General features: G+C 40.2%; 1 protein-coding gene across 1 annotated transcript in view; it reads right to left on the bottom strand.

Annotated features, from left to right (window-relative positions):
• Positions 1-378: 378 nt before the first annotated feature.
• Positions 379-25,089, bottom strand: part of FANCC (FA complementation group C) — a 69,182-nt gene continuing 44,471 nt past the window's right edge. The window contains exons 7-14 of the mRNA XM_051642958.1: positions 24,170-24,326; positions 20,893-20,945; positions 17,923-18,022; positions 12,101-12,176; positions 11,218-11,299; positions 4,965-5,133; positions 1,708-1,908; positions 379-883 (exon numbers count right to left, since the gene is read on the bottom strand). Of these exons, the coding sequence (XP_051498918.1) occupies positions 740-883; positions 1,708-1,908; positions 4,965-5,133; positions 11,218-11,299; positions 12,101-12,176; positions 17,923-18,022; positions 20,893-20,945; positions 24,170-24,326 (982 nt within the window). The 3' untranslated portion in view covers positions 379-739. The remainder of the gene's footprint in view (positions 884-1,707; positions 1,909-4,964; positions 5,134-11,217; positions 11,300-12,100; positions 12,177-17,922; positions 18,023-20,892; positions 20,946-24,169; positions 24,327-25,089) is intronic.

Here is a 25,089-nt window from a genome sequence, read left to right as displayed (position 1 = left end):
ACCTGTGTTATGCTTCCCCTATTTTGCCTGAATGAAAAAATATTTCTTAAATTAATAATGAGTAGCATCAGTCACAGACTGAAAATAGCTTGCATTGCAAACAACCTTCTACCTGCAGTATCTTTTGACAGAGATCAGCTATTGGTACAACATTCTGCAGATTAAACTGTCCTGTGAAAAAAATTAATTTAGAAAATCTAAGAAGAGTTTCATTTTGGAAATATTTTCAAATAGAACTAAAGAGCTCAAGAAATACTGTGGATTTCCTGAGAACACAGAGTGCCTTCACCATGAATCACTAACTCTCACTTGAGATCATTTTTATTTTCATAAAAGCAGAATTATAGAACAAAACATTTTAGGAATAACTTAGCAACCAAGAAATTGAGTATAATTTACTAATAAGACTATGTGTAACTTGAGAGGAAAATCGATCCTCAGCCAGATAATCAACAAGGAGATGAGTGAACTACTTTAAATGATGTAGGTCTCTTGTTAAAGAAGGTGCTTGGAGCAAAATTTTCAACCGTCTTTAGTATTTAATGTTATGTTCTAAAAGGTTAACATTTCCAAACAAAGGATTATTTTCAAATATATATGAGGGAACACAAAGTTGTGGGATATCTGTAAGTAGGCATTTTTCTACCCTTGGCAACCTGCAGTGCAAGACATGCATTAAAGTCTGACACTTGGATAAAGATCTGATTTGTTGGCTTGATAAATACATGATATTAACAATCTAAATGTTCAGTGTCAGTTTTTTAACAAGTTCATTCAGCAGCTTCACAGTCCTTTGGTTTTCTTCTCCATTCTGGTTAATTCTGTATGCTGTACGGATAAGAAGGCTATGAACTTCTTTGCTTGTATCAGTTGCCTCAGCAATCTGAAAGGAAACAGAGAAGATAGAAAATAAATACATATAAACCCCTTAATATTCTTCTTACATTCTTATACTAAGAAGAAATAGATAATTTATGAACTTTCACCTAAAATGCTAGAAATATCTTAGCCCTTCTTAAAAAAAAAAGTTATGTTTGTTTAGTCAGTCAAAAGGAATAACCACTAAAATAGGTTTCCAGTTTGCTGTGTCATAAAGTCAAGAGTCTTTTTACATGCCATATACCCTAGACAAATGGAAGGACACACTCCGCTGAAAGGAGAAACCTCTGAAGTGCTAAAACCCTCTCCAGTCTGTTTTTTTCCTCTCAGTTATCACAACATCTTCCTATCTGGCTTTGCTGAAGCACCAAGCTTCTGCCTCATCCATGCCAATGTTTAGTGACTACCTGTTTCACCTAATGGAAAACAGAGAGAAGACAGTTCCATCATCTCTGCAGAAGCTGGATAATTAAGGGAGTGATTTATAACTTGGAAAAGCAAAATGTCTGCACTTGCTATCTATGCCAGGTGACAACATACTGTAAATATCCTTTACTTGTAAGCTACTACTCAAAATATTTCTGCCACTGTATAGTCAGAATAGCAACCTTTTCAATGAGACCTTGTCAAGAAGTATCAAGAAGGAAAATATTTTTACTGTAGCTGAAATAGATATGTTGCTGGTTAAGTGTAGTTGCTGTTGAAGTGTATTCATTATCTTCTTTAATTGTTTTTTATGTGTTCACTTTATTAAGAGGTAGGAACTTAAGTCCAAAACAGTAAAAAAAAATATTTTACTTAAACTGAAAAAACAGAAGAAACACTTACATGGTAAATCAATTCCTGGGCAACAGTACGTCCACAAGAAGAAAAGAGCAAAAAGTTGGTAAGAAGATGTGTGGCAAGATGCAGGTTACAACACTGCTCTATATCCTTTACACATTGTACAGCAGCCTCCAGATCTTTGACAGAAAGGACTTCACAGCTGAAGAGCATCATTAGATCTTTGTAGACTGCTTGAGCCTCTACCTGTAGAAAACAATTTCAAAGGATGCAGGATCAAAGAAGAGTATGGCATTTTTCCTTTGGATGTATTCATTAACAGGAAAGTGAATCCTTGGCAGAAACTACCCAAACACGAAAAGAGTTTGAATTTAAGCAGCAGGGAGAAGAGGGAAGGAAGGGCTGTACACGTTTCTCTTTATAGAGATTCACACACACTGAAGTGGACAGAATGGATTTTTTTGCCTTTCTTTGCTCTTGCAAATTAAGTAGGCAGGGAACCAAGCCAGGATTTGACCTTTTTTAATAATAAAAGGAAATGGAGAAAGTCCCTCAGCAGAACATGGTCAGATTTTTGCATTGTGAGAAAAAGAACAGAGGTTCCTCATGCGCTCATTTCAGTATTGCTGCTACAAATCAATTAAATCCCCATGCAACCTGACCTCAGCTGATAAAATGTTCTGATAAGAATAGAGGTTTTTTTCCTTCTTCCTGTGTTGTTTGCAACTTATGTTTTTACCTTTTAAGTTAGCCAATAAAACCTAATTTTTACTGGGAGTAGAAAACAGAAGACTTTGGCACATAAACAATGGAAAAAGAACTATAAGCAACTATTGCAAAAAACCCTAACAATAATTCTGTTCACTATACTAAAAATAAGCTTAACAAACAGGCAGGAAAAACCCAAGTGAGTAAGTGCAGGAACAGTGGAAAAATATTCCACTGCAGACCCAAAGGAAAACAACATTTATCAACCATGTTCATTAGGACAATCTGTTTCAGTCATTTATCTGACGTCACGTTTCTCATCCATGCCCTGTTAACAATTGCACATAAAATAAACTGAAAAATATGCTATTCTTGAATTTTGTCCACCATCACATGGGAGGCAAGAAATTATACCAGAACCTAAAGAAAGGTAACTGGAATTCAACAAGATCCTTTTTCCCTCTGTGCATCCTGTTCTTGGTCTGCCTCCAGACCGGAGACTGATAGCAGCAGGCTCTGCTCCATGAGATCATGTACCCTAGGAGGCCCATTCTTAGTGTGAAATTTTCTGTGACCAACCTCCAAGTTTTGTGTTTTAAAGTCTAAAGGCATGACAGGTCTCCAACAAATAAATACTGAGGAGAATAATATTCAGTCTTGTACATAGGAGTGAAGTCTAGTGAACAGCAAAAATAGCTTTTTTCTTCTTTAAATAATTTTAACCTTATGTATTCCATTCTAGCTGATATATAAGCTGCTATCTTAAGTCAGTAGCAAGAAGGCAAAATCTTAAGTCATGAGTTCACACCTTTCCACACAAAAAAATGCTGAATGAAAAGTCCTAGAGCTTGGCATCTGCCAGAAGCTCCTGTCCCACCTTAATTCTTAATTGGTGAAAGGTGGAAAGGTTGAGGAAGAAACCCTTCCATATGACAGAGCTGAGAGCTAACCTGCCAAAGGACAAATCAAAAGAAAAAACAAAAATGTAACTAAAGGCAGAAGATCAGCATGAACTATATGAATGCTCTTTGGTGGGAAATGTTTAGTTTGCCGGGAATGTTTAGTTTGAGGAAGAGGAGGCTGAGGGGAGACCTCATCAGTCGCTCTACAACTCCCTGAAAGGTCATTGTAGAGAGGCTGGTGCTGGTCTCTTCTCACAGGTAAATAGCAATAGAACAAGAGGGAATGGCTTCAAGCTGCAACAGGGCAGGTTTAAACTGGACATTACGAAAAAAAAATTTCACAGAAAGAGTGGTTAGACACTGGAATAGGTTGCCCAGGGAGGTGGTTGAATCACCATCCCTGGATGTGTTTATAGGTCATTTGGATATGGTGTTGGTGGATATGGTTTAGGGGAGAACTTTGTAGAGTAGGGATGATGGTTGGACTCAGTGATCCCAAGGGTCTTTTCCAACCTGAATAGTTCTATGATTCTATGATTTTATATATGGGACAATATGATTTCATTCTGTGGTGCTGGAGTTAAGAACAATATTCCATACATAGATTTGCTCCTATAGTCTTTCAGTTTCATTCACTCGTGTCTATTGCTTGGGTACTGCCTTCTGTCCCCAAATAGCATTCTAACACCAACTCCTCTTTCCTTACTCCACTGCAGTTCTAAGCTAACTCTTCTCAGCCAACATCCCACCCCTCACCTCCTCAGGACTATAAGAAATTAGAGAGAAAAAAAAATTTAAAGGGATTGGGATGTGAGCTTGCTTTTGTAGTGCTATTTAAGTAGCAGGAGGGGAAGGGAAGGAAATAAAATATTGCACAACACACTGTTGTAGATGGTCTATTAAACAAAAAATGAAAGCATGAAGTTTTACTAGCATGGTATATACTGAGCTGCATTTTTGAAAGCAAACAGAATCCATTTACAAATTAAGGAAAAATACAGATGTTAAAGCCAGATTTTTAATCTGGGCTTTGTGTGGTTTTGATGGCCTAGTTCAAACTTGCTCAATAGGTCTTAATTAGGGGCTTTCATGTATTGTAGACATACACAGACACACTGCACTATTCATGAAGTTCAGTGCATGAAATTAGAACATTGCCCCCTTCTGTTAGAAACCTAGTATGTGGGAATATAATGTTACAATCTCATATGTGCCAAAAATCAGTAAAGATACATAAGAGAAATCAGAATAGATAGGCAAGGTTCAGATTCAGGGCTGTGTCTGGTAAGTGTCTTAAATGCTTGGACTGATGTTGCGATTTCTCTTTCGTTTCCTTCTCTGAAGATTCCGTAACAGAGGAATGCTGAATTCTGCCACAGTGATTTTAAAAATACTAGAGTAGTTTTCTGATTAAAAGCATTCAAGTTATCCAAAAGAAAGCCAAGAAGGTTCTAATCTATATAATATACTTTAAAAACAGGAAAAATGTTTTCTAAATGTCACTAAGAAAATCCACAAAACTTAGTTTTTAACTTCTCCACTGCAACACACTTCCCAGGAGACCCAGTAAAGCCAATTCTTTCTCCAGCATAGACCTTCCATTTTCCTGGTATGCACTATTTGTTTTATAGCAATATGGTATAAACAGACTATTGACCGATTATTGTTGCTTACTATCGGTACATTACCCACCATTGTTTGAGTCCTTTGATTTCCACTATGAGGACTATAGTAAAATGCCAGCAGCCACAGCAAGGCATTTGGTTCTGCAGCAGCCTTCAGCAATTGTTCTGCTGCAATATCCAGCCATTCTCCAAAACGACCAACCAAAAACCAGATTTCAAAAAGGTCACCAAGAGACCTGGAAAATAACAAAGATACAATTAAATATTTGTTTTTATTTAGCATTTTTAAATGTCTTAACTGCAAAGGATGCTGGCATGAAAATGTAAGTCATTAAACTGCTCCTCAACAGATAGTGCCTTACTTGCTAAGCTTACAGCCATGTCTTACTCTATTATCTGAAGTCACAATCAAGTGAGACACACCCAGTGCTACTGACAGATTCCTTTTGTCAGTAGAACAGATGATCCTTCCAGAACACAGGCAGAGAGTTGGGTATCTTGTTTTCCATGTCTATCTGGCCTAGGCATTCTGTATTTCTATTGAAATATTTCAGATTTTAAATAAAAATGAAATTGGTTTCTTTGAATTACAAAGCTGTGCAAACTCTCTTGGAAAGCTCACTCTCCAAGCAGAACCACCAATGTGCTAGTGCAGCCCAGAAGGCCAACTGCATCCTGCACTGCATCAAATCAAGTGTGGCCAGCAGATAGAGAGAGGTGATTCTGCCCCTCTACTCTGCCCTGGTGAGACCTCACCTGGCATCCTGCATCAGCCCTTGGAGCCCCCAACACAAGAAGGATGTGGACCTGTTGGAGCGTGTCCACAGGAGTGCAACAAAAATGATCCGAGGGCCGGAGCACCTGTCTTATGAAGACAAGCTAAGGAAGTTGGGGTTTTTCAGCTTGGAGAAGACTCTTGGGGGACATTATCGTGACCTTCCAATACCTAAAAGGGGCCTATAAGAAGGCTGGGGAATATCTGTTCACAAGGGCACATAATGATAGGACAAGGGGTAATGGTTTTAAAGCTAGAGAAGGATAGATTTAGGCTGGACATTAGGAAAAAGTTCTTTAATATGAGGGTGTTGGATCACTGGAACAGGTTGCCTAGAGAGGTGATGGAGACCCCATCCCTGGAGACATTCATGGTCAGGCTTGATGGGGCCCTGAGCAATCTGTTCTAGGTGGAGACATCCCTGCTTATTGTAGGGGGGTTGGACTAGATGACCTTTAGAGGGCCCTTCTAACCCAATACATTCTATGCTTCTATGATCTAACCAGATTCCTATCCAAGCTTTAGCCAAGCCAAGTCTCATTGCACACCTGGAAGGAAAGAATTACCGAGGAGCAGCAGGTAAAGACAGAACTTTCTTCCTTCTTCTCATATAGTCCCAGAGGATGTGCTACCAAAGCAGAATTCATGTAGACAAACACTAGCACTATAGCAACTATCTGGACAACAAAAGCTAAGGACAACAGGTCAGAAACCTGGGGTGTCAACTCAATGAGCAATAATCATAGAATCATACAATCATACGGGTTGGAAGGGACCTCGAAAGATCATCTAGTCCAACCCCCCTGCCAGAGCAGGGTCATTTAGAGCACGTCACACAGGAAGGCGTCCAGGCGGGTTTTGAATGTCTCCAGAGAAGGAGACTCCACAACCTCTCTGGGCAGCCTGTTCCAGTGCTCTGTCACTCTCACAGTAAAAAAACTTTTTCTGATATTCACCTTAAACCTCCTGTGCTCCAATTTGTATCCATTACTCCTTGTCCTATCACCTGTCATCACCGAAAAAAGCTTAACTCCAACTTCTTGACACTCACCCTTTAAGTATTTGTAAACATTGATGAGGTCACCCCTCAGTCTCCTTTTCTCCAGAGAGACCCAGCTCCCTCAGCCTCTCCTCATAAGGGAGATGTTCCACTCCCTTAATCATCTTTATGGCTCTGCGCTGGACTCTTTCAAGCACTTCCCTGTCCTTCTTGAACTGAGGGGCCCAGAACTGGACACAATACTCCAGATGTGGCCTCACCAATGCAGAATAGAGGGGGAGGAGAACCTCTCTTGACCTACTAACCACACCCTTTCTAATACACCCCAGGATGCCATTGGCCTTCTTAGCCACAAGGGCACACTGCTGGCTCATGGTCATCCTCCTGTCTACCAGGACCCCCAGATCCCTTTCACCCACACTGCTCTCCAGCAGGTCAGCCCCCAACCTGTACTGGTGCATGACATTTTTCTTCCCCAAATGCAAAACTCTACACTTGCCCTTGTTAAACTTCATCAGGTTTTTCCCCGCCCAAGTCTCCAGCCTGTCTAGGTCTCTCTGAATGGCAGCACAGCCTTCTGGTGTGTCAGCCACTCCTCCCAGCTTGGTGTCATCAGCAAACTTGCTGAGGGTACATTCTGTACCCTCATCCAGGTCGTTGATGAAGATGTTGAACAACACTGGTCCCAGTACCGACCCCTGAGGGACTCCAATAGTCACAGGCCTCCAACTAGATTCTGCCCCATTGACTACAAGTCTCTGACTTCTTCCTTGCAACCAGTTCTTGATCCACCTCACTGCCTGATCATCAAACCCATACTTGATCAACTTATCTACAAGGATGCTGTGGGAGACGGTGTCAAATGCTTTACTGAAATCAAGATAGACCACATCCACCGCTCTACCATCATCTATCCACCTAGTAATTTCCTCATAGAAGGCTATGAGGTTAGTCAAACATGACTTGCCCTTGGTAAAACCATGTTGACTGCTCTTGATGACCCCCATCTCCTTGATATGTCTAGAGATAGTGCCAAGGACAAGTTGTTCCATCACCTTTCCAGGGATGGAGGTGAGGCTGACCGGTCTATAGTTACCCGGGTCCTCCTTCTTGCCCTTCTTGTAAACTGGAGTGACATTTGCTATCCTCCAGTCCTCAGGCACCTCTCCTGTTACCCATGACTTACCGAAGATGATGGAGAGTGGACTAGCAATGACCTCTGCCAGCTCCCTCAGCACCCTTGGATGCATTTCATCTGGACCCATCGATTTATGGATGTCCAGATTACGCAACTGATCCCTAACCCAATCCTCATCTACCTGGGCAAACTCCTCCTTTATCTTGACTTCTACTGGGGCTATATGAAACTGGGGCTCATGGGGAAAGCCTGCAGGAGTAAAGACAGAGGCAAAGAAGGCATTCAGCACCTCTGCCTTCTTTATATCCTCTGTCACCAGGGCCCCCACCTCATTCAGCAGTGGGCCTATATTGCCTCTGGTATTAGTTTTGTTGGCTATGTATTTGAAAAAGCCCTTTCTATTGTCCTTAACCCAACTTGCAAGGTTAAGTTCCAAGGAGGCCTTAGCTTTCCTAGTTGCCTCTCTGCATTTTCTGAGAACAGTCCTATATTCCTCCCAAGTAACCAGCCCCTCCTTTCATGGATTTTCCTTTTCCATTTGAGTTTGCCCAGCAGTTCCTTTTTTAACCACGCTGGTCTCCTAGCTCCCTTACTAGATTTTCTACCCATTGGGACACACTGATCCTGTGCTTGCAAGAAGTGGTCCTTGAATGTTGACCAGCTATCTTGAGCCCCTTTACCTTCTAGCACTCTGTCCCATGGGACTTCCCTTAACAATTGATTGAGGAGGCCGAAGTTTGCTCTGTGGAAGTCCAGGGTTCTGGTCCTGCTGGGTATTCTGTTCCTCCCACACAGGATCCTGAACTCCACCATCTCGTGGTCACTGCAGCCAAGGCTGCCATTGACCACCACTGCTTCAACAAGGCCCTCCTTGTTGGTGAGCACAAGATCCAGTAGCGCTCCTCTTCTAGTCGGCTTGTCCACCATTTGCATTAAGAAGTTGTCATCAATGCACTGGAGGAACCTCCTAGACTGTAAAAGGCTGGCTGTGTAAGTCTTCCAGCAGATATCGGGGTAGTTAAAATCTCCCATGAGGACCAAGGACTGTAGTTGTGAGGCTGCTTTCAGCTGCCTGTAGAAAGCCTCATCAACTTCCTCATCTTGATCAGGAGGTCTGCAGTAGACCCCCACAACTGCATCACCCATACCACCCTGCCCTTTAATTCTTACCCACAGACTTTCAACTTGTCCCTCATCAGCCCCTGCACAAAACTCAATACATTCTAGCTGCTCTCTCACATAAAGAGCAACTCCACCACCTCGCTTCACCAACCGATCTTTCCTAAAAAGCACACAGCCATCCATGGCCACATTCCAGTCGTGTGAGCTGTCCCACCATGTCTCTGTTATTGCTACCAGATCATAACCCTTAGACGGCACACAGACCTCTAACTCTTCCTGTTTATTGCCCATGCTGCGTGCATTGGTGTACAGGCATTTCAGGAAGCAAGCAGAGCACACTGGTGGGACCAAATCCTCCTTAGACCACCCCCCTTCAGGCCCTGGTATGTTTATCTTGGGCTTGTCCCTAACAGACCCAGTTTTCTCCCCTTCCCCCTTCACATCTAGTTTAAAGCTCTCTCAATGAGGCCTGCTAAGTCCTGCCCCAAAAGCCTTTTCCCCCTCTGGGACAGGTGCATCCCACCTGCCACCATCAGGCCAGGTGTCTCATAGAGCAGCCCATGATCAAAAAAACCAAAGCCCTGCCTTTGGCACCAGTCTCGTAGCCATTCATTGATAAGTAAACTCTTCCTGTTTATCTCTCCACCCATTCTTGCAGGAGGTATGGAGGCAAACACGACTTGTGCTCCAGACCCCCTAACTAGCCGTCCCAGGGCCTTGAAGTCTCTTCATTGCCCTTACATTTCTTGTAATAATTTTGTCACTACCAACCTGAAAAATCAGCAGTGGGTAGTAATCAGATGGATTTACCATACTAGAGAGTTTCCTTTTAACATCTCTAATGCGAGCCCCAGGGAGGCAGCAGACCTCCCTGTGGAATGGGTCTGCTTGACAGATGGGCCCTTCAGTTCCCCTCAGAAGGGAGTCTCCCACCACAATTACCCTCCTTTCCTTTTTAGTTGAAGAAGTCCTAATTCGTGGAGCTGAGCGACAAATCCTAGGTGGTTCACTAGACAAATCTGTCACTCCAGCTTCATTTTCCTGTCCCTGAAGTACCAAGGCTTCATACCTATTCTTCAAGGGCAATTCGGAGGGTGGAGGGGGTTGGGAGGGTTTTTTCTTGCCTCTCCGAGGACGGACCTCCCTCCATTCCTCCATGTCCCTAACGTTCTCTCCTTCTGTCTGAGGACAGGAGGGGAGGGGATCCGTCACTTCTTCTAGCACCTCTTCCTTCTGCCCTTGCCTCAGGGTTTGGCTCCACCAATCTATTTCGCTCTCACATTCTCTGATGATTCTAAGTCTTTCAACCTCCTCTGTCAGTCTAACCACCTGCCTGAGGAGATCATTGATTTGCTCACACCGCACACACGCGGTGCCACTGGCTCCCTCTGGTACCAGTGCCAGGCTCAGGCACTCGCTGCAGCCAGAGACCTGCACAGCTGCGTGCCTGCTCAGAACCTCCGTCTGAGTTCCCATATCCTTTTTCAATACGGTTTTAGGGCGTGTTGTCACCATGCTAGAGAAAGCTACCGGTGTTCTCTGCTTCCTGCCTGCCCTCGCGCCACTCCCTGCTCCTGCCGCTGCCGCTCTCCGCTCTGCGCTGCCGCGCGCTCTGAGGGAGCTGCCGAGATGGCCGCTGTTAAACCTGCCGCCGTTCTCAGCCACACCCCTGCACGTCAGCCTTCCTGTTCCTCTCAGGATTCCCGCTCAGACTCGGGTCTCCTAGCTCTGCACCGGCTTCGCCGTCTCCGGGAAGCCCGGCCCCTTCTCTAATCCTCAGTAATTAAAGGAGCAGCTCTCACCGCTGCCGGTGCCGCTGCCGCTCTCCGCTCTGCGCTGCCACGTGATACTGCAGTCTAGCAGTCGTATCTTTATGAAAAAAATATAGAAGTTTGGATGTTTGCACAAGCCTGCAGAAAGCCAGCACAATCCCCTTCATAAAACAGTACTGGTCACAACAGAATCTTTCCAATACCAGTTGCTTTTCTGGTTGGAAAAGCTCTCTAACTATTCAATTTATAATCAGCTTTTAAGGTTTTGTGTGAGAAAACTGAGAGTAGACAAGTAAACATTTTCTATTATACAGTTAGCTATTTGCTGAAAATAAAAGAATTACAAGAGTTTGCTTTCTCAGATGCTTACTGACCAGGTCTCTAAGTGCTACTAAGTTCAGTATCATCCTTCTAAAGAGACAATGATGAAATGTAGGCACTAAAGACCTCAAGTGGCAGGAATTTTCACAAAGTAACATATGCAAAGGACAAGTTAGCAAATATACTACTGACCTGATGTTTGTATCTTCTACTAATGCTTTGAGCATGTCCGAAATGTTTTTCAAGTGTTGAGACCAGTGTGCAGCTGGCAGTTCTGCGGAAGGAGGATGAAAATAGAACTCTTAGAAGTCTAGTCTGTCCGACCAGAACAGAACAGTGAAATTAGCAATATAAAGCTAGCATTAAGGATTTTGCAATTTGATTCAATTATCACAATTTAAAAGTTGTTTTTCAATTTTCCGAGCTTTCAACAATACCTATTAACTGTGTTTCTTCGAAGAGTTAATGGACAAAGCCATGTAAGGAAGTATAGCTATGAATATTCAAATGAGGCTGATGTATCCTTGTGTAAATGGTACCTCAATATTATATATTAATTAGCGGAATAATGTTCTCAGAGGATCCTGTACTGAGCTGCAATGAAAAGCTACATATTGAGCAGTAGTTTCTTGATCTATAAAAATGGGAAAGCTGAAAAACAGTATTAGGTTTGCAATCTAAAAGATCATCAGAATTCAACCTTCAGAGACAAACAGTAAGGCTGTTTCTTGTCATATACAGGTGAAAATGTTCATAATGGCAATTTCTAATATTGTAATATAATAGATAATATTTTTTCAATCTCAGTAACCTGTCTGAATTCCTCCAAAACTATGCAATCTTTCTTTGTTATGCACTTCCAGTTTTATTTAAAGTTACATGTGTATTATTGTTACATAAGAATTATATGTTACTGCAAGAAATACATTAGAAGAATATTATGAACATTGTTAAGACAGCACACCCTGTTTAGGAAATAGCAGCATTTTTTCTTCATCCTTTAAAAAAATATTTTAAGACAAATACAGACCATACAGGTTGGCTAATGCTGCAAATATTTAATGAAGAAACTTACCAAAAGGACGTGTGAGTAAAGCTGTTACAAGAGGCTGGTGATGGCAGGGGAAGTAGGCCTTCAGTGAAAATGTAAGCTAAGATACAAAATCATTATTTTAAAAGTTTTACGGTCAGTTTTCAAAACAAACCCACACTGAACCATCTCATCTGAGGTAAAGTTAACAATACAGAGTGAAGCAAGAGAAAACAAAAATAACTCTACACTTAATATTAGGATTTTGCATAAGGAAAGAAGGGGATATTTAGAAAAAGCTTGCTTAGAAAAAGTAATTATTTATGGATTTTAAAATACATGCATTAAAAAAGATTCAGAGTCTGAAGAAAATTGTATCTTTTCCTCTTTTGTCCTCTCGTTTATCTGTGATTTGTATGTGATTTTTATGTACTGTGAACATTGCTCTTTGTGTAATCCAGACTAGCAGGAGCATTCCCTTTTATCTTTTTATTTTGTAAACATGTACTACAGGCACCTCTAATGGGTAGAATGCCTGTGCAAATGCAATAGGAACTCCCTTTGAGTGGGACTGAAAACTGGCTGAATGGCAAGGAAGTCAAGCTGGAGGCCATTAAATAGTGGTGTACCCAGTGGTGCCAATACTGGGTCCAGTCCTGTTCAACATCTTCATTAATGATCTGAATGAACGGCTGAAGAGTTCCTTCAGCAAGTTCGCTGATGACACCTAACTGGGAGGAGGAGCTGGTATGCTGGAGGGCAGTGCTGCCATCAGAGAGGCCTTCACAGGCTGGAGAAATCCAGCAAGAAGAAAATATTAATTCCTCAGCCTGGGAAAAAAACACAACACCAGGCACTAGTACATGCTGGGAGCCAACCAGCAGTTTTGCAGAAAATGACCCAGAGATCCTGGTGGACAGCAAGTTGAATGTCAGCCGGAGAAGAGCCCTCACCACAAAGGCAGTGAATGCTATGCTGAGCTCCATTAGGCAAAGATAATTAGACATGAAAAACCTCAGCTAGAACTTAAACTAGCCATCTCTGCAAAGGATAATAAAAAATGCTTTTATAAATACATAAATAACAAAAGGAGGGTCAGGGAAAATCTTCATTCCTTATTGGATGAGAGGGAGAACTTAGTAACAGAGGACAAGGAAAAGGCTGAGGAACTTAACACCTTCTTTGCCTCAGTCTTTAGCAAAAAGAATACCTACCCTCAGGACAACTGGGCTCCTGAGCTGCTAGACAGGGAACAGAATTCCCCTCCTGTAATCCAGGAGGAATTAGTTAGGGACCTGCTGTGCCACTTAGATCCCAACAAGACCATGGGTCGGGGTGGGACTCATCCTAGGGTGCTGAGGGAGCCGGCAGAAGAACTGGCCAAGCCACTCTCCATCATTTATCACTGATCCTGGCTGAATGGGGAGGTCCCAGAGGACTGGAGGTTGGCCAGTGTGACCCCATCCACAGAAGGGCTGGAAGGAGGATCTGGGAAACTATAGGCCTGGCAGCCTGACCTCGGTGCCTGGTAAGATTATGGAACAGATCATCCTGAGTGCCATCAAGTGGCATGTAGAGGACAACCAGGGGATCAGGTCCAGGCAACATGGGTTTAAGAAAGGAAGGTCCTTCCTGGCAAATCTCATCTCCTTCTATGACTGGGTGACCTGCCCAGTAGATATGGGGAAGGCTGTGGATGTGGTCTACCTCAACTTCAGCAAGGCCTTTGACACATTCTCCTATAGCATCCTCCTGGAGAAGCAATCCTTGGCTTGGACAGGTGCGCCCTTCGCTGGGTCAAAAACTCACTGGATGACCAGATCCAGAGAGTGATGGTGAATGGAGCTCCATCCAGTTGGTGTCCAGTGACCAGCGGTGTCCCCCAGGGATCAGTGCTGGGCCCAGTCCTATTCAACATCTTTACTGATGACCTGGATGTGGGGATTGAGTCCACCCTCAGTAAATTCACAGATGACACCAAGTTGAGGGGGAGTGTTGATCTGCCAGAGGGTAGGAAGAAGCTGCAGGAGGACCTGGACAGGCTGGGTCGATGGGCCAAGACCAATGGTATGAAATTCAACAAGACCAAGTGCAGGGTCCTGCTCTTTGGCCACAATAACCCCAGGCAGTGCTACAGACTGGGGGAAGAGTGGCTGGAGAGCGGCTCAGCAGAGAGGGACCTGGGAGTTCTGGTTGACAACCAGTTGAACATGAGCCAGCAGTGTGCCCAGGTGGCCAATGGCATCCTAGCTTGTGTCAGGAATAGTCTGGCCAGCAGGAGTAGGGATGTAATTCTCCCCCTGTACACAGCACTGGTGAGGCCTCACCTCAAGCACTGTGTCCAGTTCTGGGCCCCTCAGTTCAAGAAGGATATTGAGGTGCTGGAGCAGGTCCAGAGGAGAGCAACAAGGCTGATGAAGGGACTACGAGGGAAAGTCTTATAGGGATAGGCTGAGGGAGCTGGGGGTGTTTAGCCTGGAGAAGAGGAGACTCAGGGGGAATCTTATCACTCTCTACAACTACCTGAAGGCAGGTTGTAGTCAGATGGGGGCTGGGCTCTTTTTCCAGGCAACTAGCAACAAGACAAGAGGGCATGGCCTCAAGCTGCTCCAGGGGAGGTTTAGATTGGATATTAGGAAGCACTTCCTCACAGAGAGGGTGATTAGACATCGGAATGGACTTCCTGGGCAAGTGGTGGAGGCACCTTCCCTGGATGTGTTCAAGGAAAGGCTGGATGAGGCATTTAGTGCCATGGTCTGGCTGATGTGGTGGTGTTATTCATAGGCTGGACTGGATGATCTTAAGGGTCTTTTTCAGCCTTGGAGATTCTGTGATGTGCTGATTCTGCAATTGCCCACATGTTGAGGGAGGTGATCTTTCCCCTCTTCTTAGTACTCGTGAGCTGTCACTCCAGCAGCCAAACCTGGATTACTATGTCTGATTCTAGGCTCCTTAGTACAAGAGAGACATGGACAAATTGGAGAGAATTCAACAAGGGCCACAAGGATGATTAAGTGAATGGAATGTCTCTCCTATGAAGAGAGGCTGTGAGAACCTGGAGAAGGCCCAAGAAGGATCTTAACAATGTATATAAATACCTGAAGGGAGGGTGTAAAGAAGATGGAGTCAGGCTCTCTTCAGTGGTGGCCAGGTGTTTTTGTGGTTTTTTTAAATGCTTACAGGGTCACCAAGCACTGGCTAAGGTTGCCCAGAGGGGTTGTAGTCTCAGTCCCTGGAGATACTCAAAAGCCACCTGGACATGGTCCTGGACAATTGGGTAGGGAGCTGTACAAGATGACCTCCAGAGGTCCCTTCCATTTCTTTTAATTTTCTGTCGTGTCAGTCTCCAAGTCTCCATAACAGTGATCTTAGAATTCTTCTGTCTCCTTTCTTTAGGAATAAGAGACTATATAGTAAATAGATAATCTCTTGAATCATAGACTGGGAACACAGACTCTAGAAAACGTGATACATTTCTAAATTCAATGAAGACCACATTTAGTAACTAATTTATTTTAGGATATACATGTATCTTGTAAACAAATTTAATGACTTATTCTCTCTCTCTACTATTTTTTTTTAATTCTGTAAACAACAGTTAATTTAAATTAAAGCACACTAACATATACAGTATTCTCAGAAAGTCTATATATCACAGGTGTGGTAAGACTCCAAAAGTCTACTTGTCAGGTAGAATTAGGTTAATTAAAAATTAATAATCCCTATAGTAAAGCATTTATGTAGCCAATTACCTTGCACCAAAATCCCAATGAAAAAGTAGCCCTTGACACAGTTAGTAGTATCCAAGATGACCCACAGCATGAAAACAGTATTGCAAAGCAAGTAAAAACCTGTTTTGAGTATACTGCTAATGCAAGGCAAAAAAAATTGCTTCCTTTCACACAAACACAGTATTTTAAGACAGTTATTCCTTGCATAAACCATCACAAAGTAAAAAAGAAGGTAAAAGAGGCAGAATTAATTTGGAAGTTGCTGGTTATAATTGCCATGATATGTAACAGGAAATAAAAATGGAACACCAGTTTAAACTATTTATACAGTAATCTAAAACAAAATTCCTAGGGAAAAATCACTGACAATTCTGAAATTATCAATGGAAAATAATGCCGGAGGAAATAATAATTTTTATCAAATAGAACTATGAACTTTAAGCTCATATACATTTACATGTAGCATGACCCAAATATCCTTAGATCAGCTTTTACTACCATCACAGACTCAAAGGAAATCTGCTTGTAGAAAACATGGAAAGGTTTATTCCAGCAGTACATCCTTTCTTACCTTTCTTATTTGATCACTACACAAATGGTCTTTTTTTCTAAGTAGGTTTAACCCCATGTTCCATTTATACCTTTTTCAGTTTCCCAAAACATGGAGAAAACAAAATTATTCCTAAACCTGGTAGCAGTGTTTTTTCACACTCTGCAGCTTTTTTTATGCTAAACCTTGTTCTCTCTAAATGGTCTACAAAGTTATTAGAAAAGGCAGCCATTTCCTACAACTGACACACTGCAATAGAGAATCATTATCCTCCTGCCTTGCTGTGGGTCTCCATTTGGCCATCGAGGTGTTGACCACAACTGTTTGACTGTAACCATCCAGCCAATTCCTTATTCACCATGTGGCCTATCCATCCAATCCACATCTTTCCAATTTAGAGATCAGGATGTCATGTGGGACAGTGTTAAACGTTAAACGTTTTGCACAAATCCAGGTAGATGATGTCAGTTGCTCTCCCCTTGTCCACTGTTGCTGTGACCCCATTGTAGAAGGCCACCAAATTTGTGAGGCATGATTTGCCATGAAACCATGTTGGTTGCCACCAACCACCTCTTTATTATCCATGGACCCTAACAGAGCCTGCAGGAGGATCTGCTCCATGATCTTTCTAGGCAGAGGTGAGACTGTCTGGCCTGTATTTAAGCAAGACAGCTGCAGTTTCATCCTTAATTCATACTGCCTGAAGCTAGAAGACAGTTTTGATCACACTGCTAATTAAAAGCCAGTACGTCACAAGTTCAGAGAAGTCCTGAAATTACTGTATCCCCAAAAAGATGCAAAAATCAAAGGAACTGGACATTTTCTTAAGTATACATTGCACAAACTGGAGCTAACCAAATAAAATTATAAGGATGCAAAATGACAATACTTTTTCATATAATCATTTTGAAATTTAAAAATGAGAAAATTATCCTGTTCTTGTTTAAATGAATAGATACAAAAGTAATTCTATTTAATTCAGTTCAGTAAGACCCATATATAAATCTGTGCAGAAGAAGAGACACTATGCTGGGAAATTTGAAGCTTTAGACTGAGGGCAATGTTGAAGACCAGAAACTTGAACCAGTATGTATTCTGTGTCTTCTACATTTTGAACAGAGAAATCTGACTATTCAGTGTCCTGCTTACAATTATTTGGAGGGAATGCGGATAGGTCTATTATGACAGTTTCATTTATTATCAGAAACCCTGCTACCGCAAAAGAAAAAGGCATCTACATTTTTCATCCTTTCTATCAAAGATGGATGATCGTGATCATGTTCACTATACAAGCAGACACTTCAGCACCAGGGGAATTGCTCCTGTGAAAATCACAGTTTAAGCTGCAGGATTACTCCAGGTTTAAGGCTAGGTAAATTGCTCTTACATACTGGTTTCACACTACAATGCTATTCACAGGTGAAAATATTCCAACTGAAATTTGGCATGCATATACAAGTGTAGAGAGATGGTATTATTCAGCTCAGTATATTCAGTCAGCATTTTTATTGGTAGCATTGTTATTTTCTTGTGAAATTTGTATCTTCTCACTGAAAAGAAACACTATGAAATAGATCTTGACTAACCTGTTTGTTTTCATTCTGATGAGCCTGAAGAAAGAGCTGCGTAAACACCTGTATTATGGTCATAACTTCTGGAGATCCATCAGTTTCCAGCACTGCATACCTAAGCATTGAAAAGTTAGATTATGGCAGATGAGATAAATAGTCTGCCTGTCACACCAGTGATAATTGAAATTAAGAAGTACATTCTTTGTATGCTTTAGATTCAAGTTGTGTTTGAGCTCATTATGCTCATTATGCTTAGAAATTTTATTTTCACTTTAAAAAAAACATACTCAGATCCAAGAAAAAACTAGATTTAGTAAGTATATACAATATACATTCACACACATGATTTACCCAATCAATAGGAGAAAAAAAAGTAAAATTGAAAAAGAGACTACCACAACTTCATTAGGCAAATCGAGCAGCTGAACAGTCTTACTGGATTCAGAGCAACTACTCCCTTGCGTACAGTTAAGCATACTTTAGAGTTCTGTGGGACTGCATCCCACAGGCCACTTCAAATTAGAGATGAAGTACAACCTAGTACAATCTCCTGGGATATTGTCACACTCCTACTGGAGCCAGTGAAAGAAACAAAAAAAAAGTTGTTGATCAAATTTAAAAGTTACATATTTTAAAAACTACACACTGAGACTGAACTGAAATAATATAGCTGCTATTCAGTCATTGTGATGCCTTAGTGATCTTGAAGCAATTAATCAGCAGCACAAACAGATATTACTGTATACCAAAGGACTACCTTAGATCAGTAACTGCTACAGATTTAATTAGGGACCAATGCATTCCAGTGTGCTTCCAGTGGTGAAATCATAAAGTCCACTCGGAAGGTTCAGGAACAGGTATGCTTTAACTGGCCTTCTATAAGGCACAAAGTAATCTTGAGCAAACAGAGCAGAAAAACATATGGGCAGCAACAAGTAATTTTCATTCTCTCATTTGAAAAACATGTGATCATAAGGAGAAAACAAGTTCAAAGTAAGCTGCCACTGAGATACTATTTTTTAGTATTTCATTCTTCCTGTAATGATTTTAAAGATAAGAACACATTATTGTAACAAAGAAATTTCACAAAACTACAGGCAAATATAATCACTAACACAAACACAAGAAGTAGCACATAGAAATTCAAGACAGTGTAGGCATGTGGACTTCCATTTAGCTACACACAGGAGCAAAATAAATTTGTACTTGGGAAATAAAAACACAAGTTAACATCCCTGAGCTAAAATAATTTAGCACAATCAACCTCAATAAAAAGAATGTAATAGCAGGCAAAGTTATTCCTGAAAGAGACACAATCATTAGGTCTGTGCTTCTAACAGAATATTAACCCCCAAAACAAAAGTTTTCTGCCAAGTGTAGAAACATAACAGAGTTCCCAAGCAATAAAGTACAAGCTATTTTTCAGCAGCTCTCTAAAATCTCACATGACTGTATCTGACATGGTATCTTAACCTCTGCACAAAACTCAATCATAGTTGGAGAGATCAGAGAAATTCAACAAAAATGAACACAAAGCTGCAGAAACCAAGTAGTCTGCAAAAGCCAGCTAACACATGCAACTTCATTCAATACCAACAGGACCTGAAATATAGTATTTTTAAAAGATATTAAGGGTTTAATAACAACAACGTAGAGGAACAAGCATACTAAGTAGAAATAATGGAAAGCAAAAAAAGGGAGCAGAAGTGTAGGCTGAGCAACAGGAAAACATGATGAATTTCTAATGTGATTTGTAACATTAATGCAAGGGTGAAATTTTATTAGGCAATACTCTCCTGGGCAAATTCCTGCATTATCTGAGAAACACTATATCTTCCAATCTACTGTCTACCAAATGTAAAGAGTGCAAAAGTGTTACGCAGTGTCCATCTTATTTTTAGAAAATATTTTACATATCATGACCCTAAATAAGCCAAGAAGCTTGAGCAAATTTTGTCTCCGTATATCATGACAATATACAGCTTCCAGTCTATGACATCAGCACAGGTCTGTAAAGTCACATCAATTTTCAAGTGCAGTTTGCTTTGGGAAAGTAACTTGTCTTGACTATTCAGAAAATACTAGCTGTGCTCAGACACTGGACCACAGCCACAGAAAGGACTGCCACAGCAGTAGCTGCCAACTGGTTCCCCACTCTCAGTACAGCCTATACAGTCTGTAGTTCCTCTTCTGTTAGTGCCTGCACAAACCTAAACATGCACACAGACACACAAATGCCCCCAAACACATGCACCTTGGAGCTCTTTTTTCTTAAAAAGGAAAACACTTGATGAATCATAGCGTCAATCATTAAATACACTATTTTTGTACAGAAGCTGTAATACTGATAACCCCAGCAGCCGACCTACTTAAAAAAACAATGCAATAATATGTCAAGTGAAGTGAAGAAAAAATCCCCCGAAAACTTAAGTACAAAGAACTGGAAGCCCTCATGTGGTAAATAATATCTATTTCTTCATAATAATCCTAATGCATTCAGAAACAAATTCATTACTAACAAACATATCAACAGTTTAATGCAATTAAGACCTTATCTGATATCAATCCTGAAGACTATTAGCATAATGTAAAAGAGGCTACACTGTTAAGTGCAAATGTTTTAGCTAAATTCAATCTTCACACTGGCATGGGCCAAGCCTTTTTTCAGCATTTATAATTTTCACCTCAAAATCAGATTTCAACCATAAATGCCTACTGGAGTACAAAATAAATTAAAAATTTTCATGGCTAAGATACTGTGTAGTCAACTGTATAAATGATAACAACAATATAACTTTTATGCAACATTCACAAGATTTTAAATGTTCTTCATTACTTACAGTACATTACACAGAAGGGGACACTAAGGCATATAGCTAAAGGAAAGGACATCCTGACATTATTATTTATCATTATGCTCCTTCTCATTAAGAAAACCTCAAAACTGATAATTTGAAGTACCTTCCACTATATTTCAAAACTTACTTGAAAATTTCATCCATAATTCTGAAAATGGCAGGATGGCTTGCTGCTTGTGGCTGTTGATAAACAAATGAAATAAAATTTACCATTTATAAGAAAAAACACAAACAACTGCCACAGTATAATTCACGTCTTATCTCATGGATGCTATTACACTGCAGTTATTAAACTTTAAATCTCAGATCAAGTCTTATGAAAGCATCAAATTTTCTCAGATTTAAGTTCTTCAAAATAACTACATCTAACTGATGGCAGGAGATCCACAGGAATACCAAGCAGGCTAAGCAGCTGATAAAGGCAAACAACTGGGATTCCAAACTGTTTATGACAATGATCCTTAAAAGTATTAAAGGTGTCAGAAAGAACAGGCTGTTGCATGCAATTGCTTGAGGCAAGCGGCACAGGGCAGATTTACAAAAAAAGGTTTTCTCTTCACAGACAATCCCTTTTGGATGCGCTTCAAAGTTAAAGTACAGAAATTAAATTTACTTCATCACTTTTGTCTTTAATACTACCAAACATATTTTGGTCCAAGACATTTTTTCACAGTATTACCTTCTGTGAATTTTGGAGTTGGTAGTACAAGCTGAGTATCTCAGTGAATAAAAATATATTTTTTTAAAAACTTATTAAGGTTTTTATCATGCTCCCATGCAAAATACTGTTTTAAGAAAGCTGTTATATTAAATGTGAACTAGTAAACACACTACTTTCTAATCCTGTATTATTAAATTCTAAAACTTATTAGGCTTCTATTGAGCACAAAGAATAAATAACTACTTATATATTCCTCAAAGTATGTTTGTCTAAGTTAAAAAATAAACTAATGCTTTGTGTTTCTCAAGTTAGCTCCTGATGATGAAAATACAGTTCTTGAACAATCCAGAGTAATGCATGTTTAATAAAATGCATTCTATAAAGTTCAAGATGGAAGGAATAGCATTTATAAAAGGCATTTATTGTAGCAGCTTTAAGTGCCTGATGCACTATTCCAAAGAAAACTTGTACGTATTTGTTTCATCCTAAAAAGTACCAAGAGGAATAGAATTTTTTTCTTTTTAATTGTACAGAGGCAGAATGAAGACTTTAGCCTTTATGGTCCCTCTATGATAATCTCATAAACCAGAGACAACCTTTAATACAAACTGTCTGAAAAAGCTCCTTGTTTCTCAAAGTTGCCATACTGGCAGGATTAGGTGGCACCTCATTTTCATGTTCTAGCAAACTTTCTCTCTGTCACACGGCTCTAGCTAAGCTGTGCTTAGAACGTGTGCCATCTAGTGTTGAGAGTGCTGACAGCCGCTGGTTTGGACGTGTGAAGATGAGCATGCAGCACCTTCCAACCCCGAGCGTTCTGCACTGCTGTGAAAACAGTGGAAAGTGAGAACACTGTACTTTAGTCCTCTGGGCTGTATGGTTGAATTCAGTAATTTCTCCGCTGCCTCTTCAGATACTCTACCTACCTCTGCACACATACTTCTATGACGACTTAGCAATCCACTGTTAACAGGTGTAAACTACAAAGGCACACTGCCACATGTATCAAGATCAAATTGCATTTATTTTGAACAAGGCCAAAATAAATGTGCTGTATGCAACAATGAAAAACACTCCACCCTTTCCTGCCAGACAGCAGCAATCTACAGTACTCACTACAATAAACCACAGTTAATAGCCCATAGTAATCTACACTGCTGAAATCAATATGAATTTCATGATTGGTATTCAAAGGAAAAACAACAAAAAAAACCCAAACCCCACCATTGTGAGCAGGAACTGAACAGGAAGCTTAGTTCTGCTGTGGCCAGCAGCCATTCTGGAGTTTGGGAGGGATTACCAATTTCAGCAGGAATTCCCATAGGGTTTTCATACCTTTAACATTATTGTCCTTTTTTAAATAAAAGGCATTTAAATACAAAGGCATTTTACATTTTATTAATCTCATCTGTGATGATGCAATATTTTTCACAGAAAGCTCAGAAATTCAAACTTGCTGTCTACCAGGAGCTTGTTCCATCACCTTTGAAACCTGCACAATATTTATGGCACAGCACACACTAAACCAAAAAGATCCCAACACTGGGAACAGGAGCTGCATGTGTGATATCACAATTAAACATTTCAAGAACGTATGCCTGTTGAGAAAAAGCCTCATATAAAAACACTGGGATTTTTTAAAGAAATAAAATGGAAAAAATACACTATAACATAGAGAATAACAAGTTGCATAGAATTACATTACTTTTGTTACTGTATTATCTGAAAGAAGAATTCCAAACAACTAATTTATAATAAAAAGCCAGAACTGAATAAAGAAATAAGAAAAATACTTTTTTTTTATCCACAGTTATGTAAAAAATGTATTTTTATCTGTATCTACAGATACAGATTTCTAATAAAAGAAATTAGGAACAGACTGTGTATATAGACTTGCCTTCTGAAATACCTAGACCCCCAGATGATATAGAAATGGTGGTAATGACAAGCACTTAGGAGATCTGCAAGTGTTAAAAAGGATCCCTAAAGTAGAAATCTGCAGATTCAATTAAAAAGGAAGAATATTTAAAGGTATGATTCTTTTTCTATTTAAAATACATACTCTATAAGCAGCTTCGTAGCCTGAAAATAAGATACGATGTGCCATTTTTTCGTTCTATCTATTTTATGAAATACAGACTTTAAGGATGTATCACACATGCTATTTCACATTGTAATTAACCAATTTACATCTAGTGTTACAAACTAGCTCATTATTTTAGAAACCCTATTGTGTCATATTTTCTCATAGGAAAGATTTTTGGTGCACTGCATAACACAGCATTTAAAAACAAACTTTCATTACAGTTCAGCAAATATTTTGTATTAAGGATTTTGTTCAGGCTTGCAAACAAAACCAACTAACTAAGCAATCCATAATAAAATATCTTATAAGATGTTTCAGTTGTTTAAACTGATAAACTTCCAAGGGTCCAGAGATTGAAGGAAAAACAAATTAAAATAATCTTAGCCAAAGTTCATAATTTTTTAAGACAGAGGTAGTATTCAGCACCCCCACCAGTCATATTCTCATCTCTTCATCCATTCTTCATCACCTAATGTTTTTTTTCTCTTCTATCAATTCAGTGTAAAAATTAGTGACATTTGTAAGACTCAAGATTTACCTTTGCATTAGCAAGTTACATGACAGCCATTTGGTCAAAGATGCTGAGGTATTTGAAAACCCTCTGTCACTTCTGAAGCAGGAAAGCACAGTATCACATGTACTACATGTTGCACATACCAATAATGAATCTTTTATGACACGAGCCACTTCTTCCAGTGAATTTAACTGAAGGGAAACCAACTGGTCTAAAAGATGTAATGTAGCTTTTTCAAGGCTTGGTAAGTGACGAAGCCAGAGGCTAAAGACAGCTGAATCAGAGAGAGAGATCTTCTTCCTGGTTTAGAGAGAAAAATACTTACTGTTGTCCCTAAGAAACTGGACAGAAAACAAAAACGTACCTTTTTTTAAAAAGAAAATAAAAATAAATTAAAAAATAGAAAAAAACCAAGCAGTCTGGAGAGAAAAAGACAAAAATGGTGAAGAATAACAGGGAATTACCATCATCTACAAATGAAACCTTACCATATGTCTTTAAAACCTACAAATTTGGTTATGATTGATCCCAGCAATTGGAAATGGAAGGTTTAATACTGGAGCTCCCATCTTCCTTAGAGAAAGGCCCTGCCTCACACTTCTGTTTTCTAAAACCCAAATGCTCTCTGCACACCTGTCTGTACACAAAATGTCAGCAACTCACAGATGTGCAGGAAAGTCCTCTGGGTAATTTTGTTGCTGGCTAAATCAAACCAATACCTGTCTTTGCAGACAAACATGAGAAAAAAAAATCCAAACAGAAAACCAAGGTAGAGGTAGGTAAGTCCTCAGCCCACCAACACTGACCAGAGCCTTTTGAAAGATAAATGGTTAAGAATGCAATTATCTCTTCGCCTGAACTTTTCAGCTATAGCTCAGCTGAGGTATAATTTTGCATCAGTAGGAAATAACAGGCACAGTTTATTTTGAGACAACACCATAATTTGTGTGGACCAGCACAAATAAAAAAATACTAAAGTAACCCCCCGCCCAAGAGGGAAATCACAGCACAAATCATTTTGGAGTATTCTTGCAGCTATCGTGACAGTCACAAATTAAAAGGT

Source organism: Apus apus, chromosome Z (genome assembly GCF_020740795.1).
Source record: "Apus apus isolate bApuApu2 chromosome Z, bApuApu2.pri.cur, whole genome shotgun sequence".
Classification (NCBI taxonomy): domain Eukaryota; kingdom Metazoa; phylum Chordata; class Aves; order Apodiformes; family Apodidae; genus Apus; species Apus apus.
Note: the sequence above shows the minus strand (reverse complement) of the source record. Positions and strands in the feature narration are given on the sequence as shown.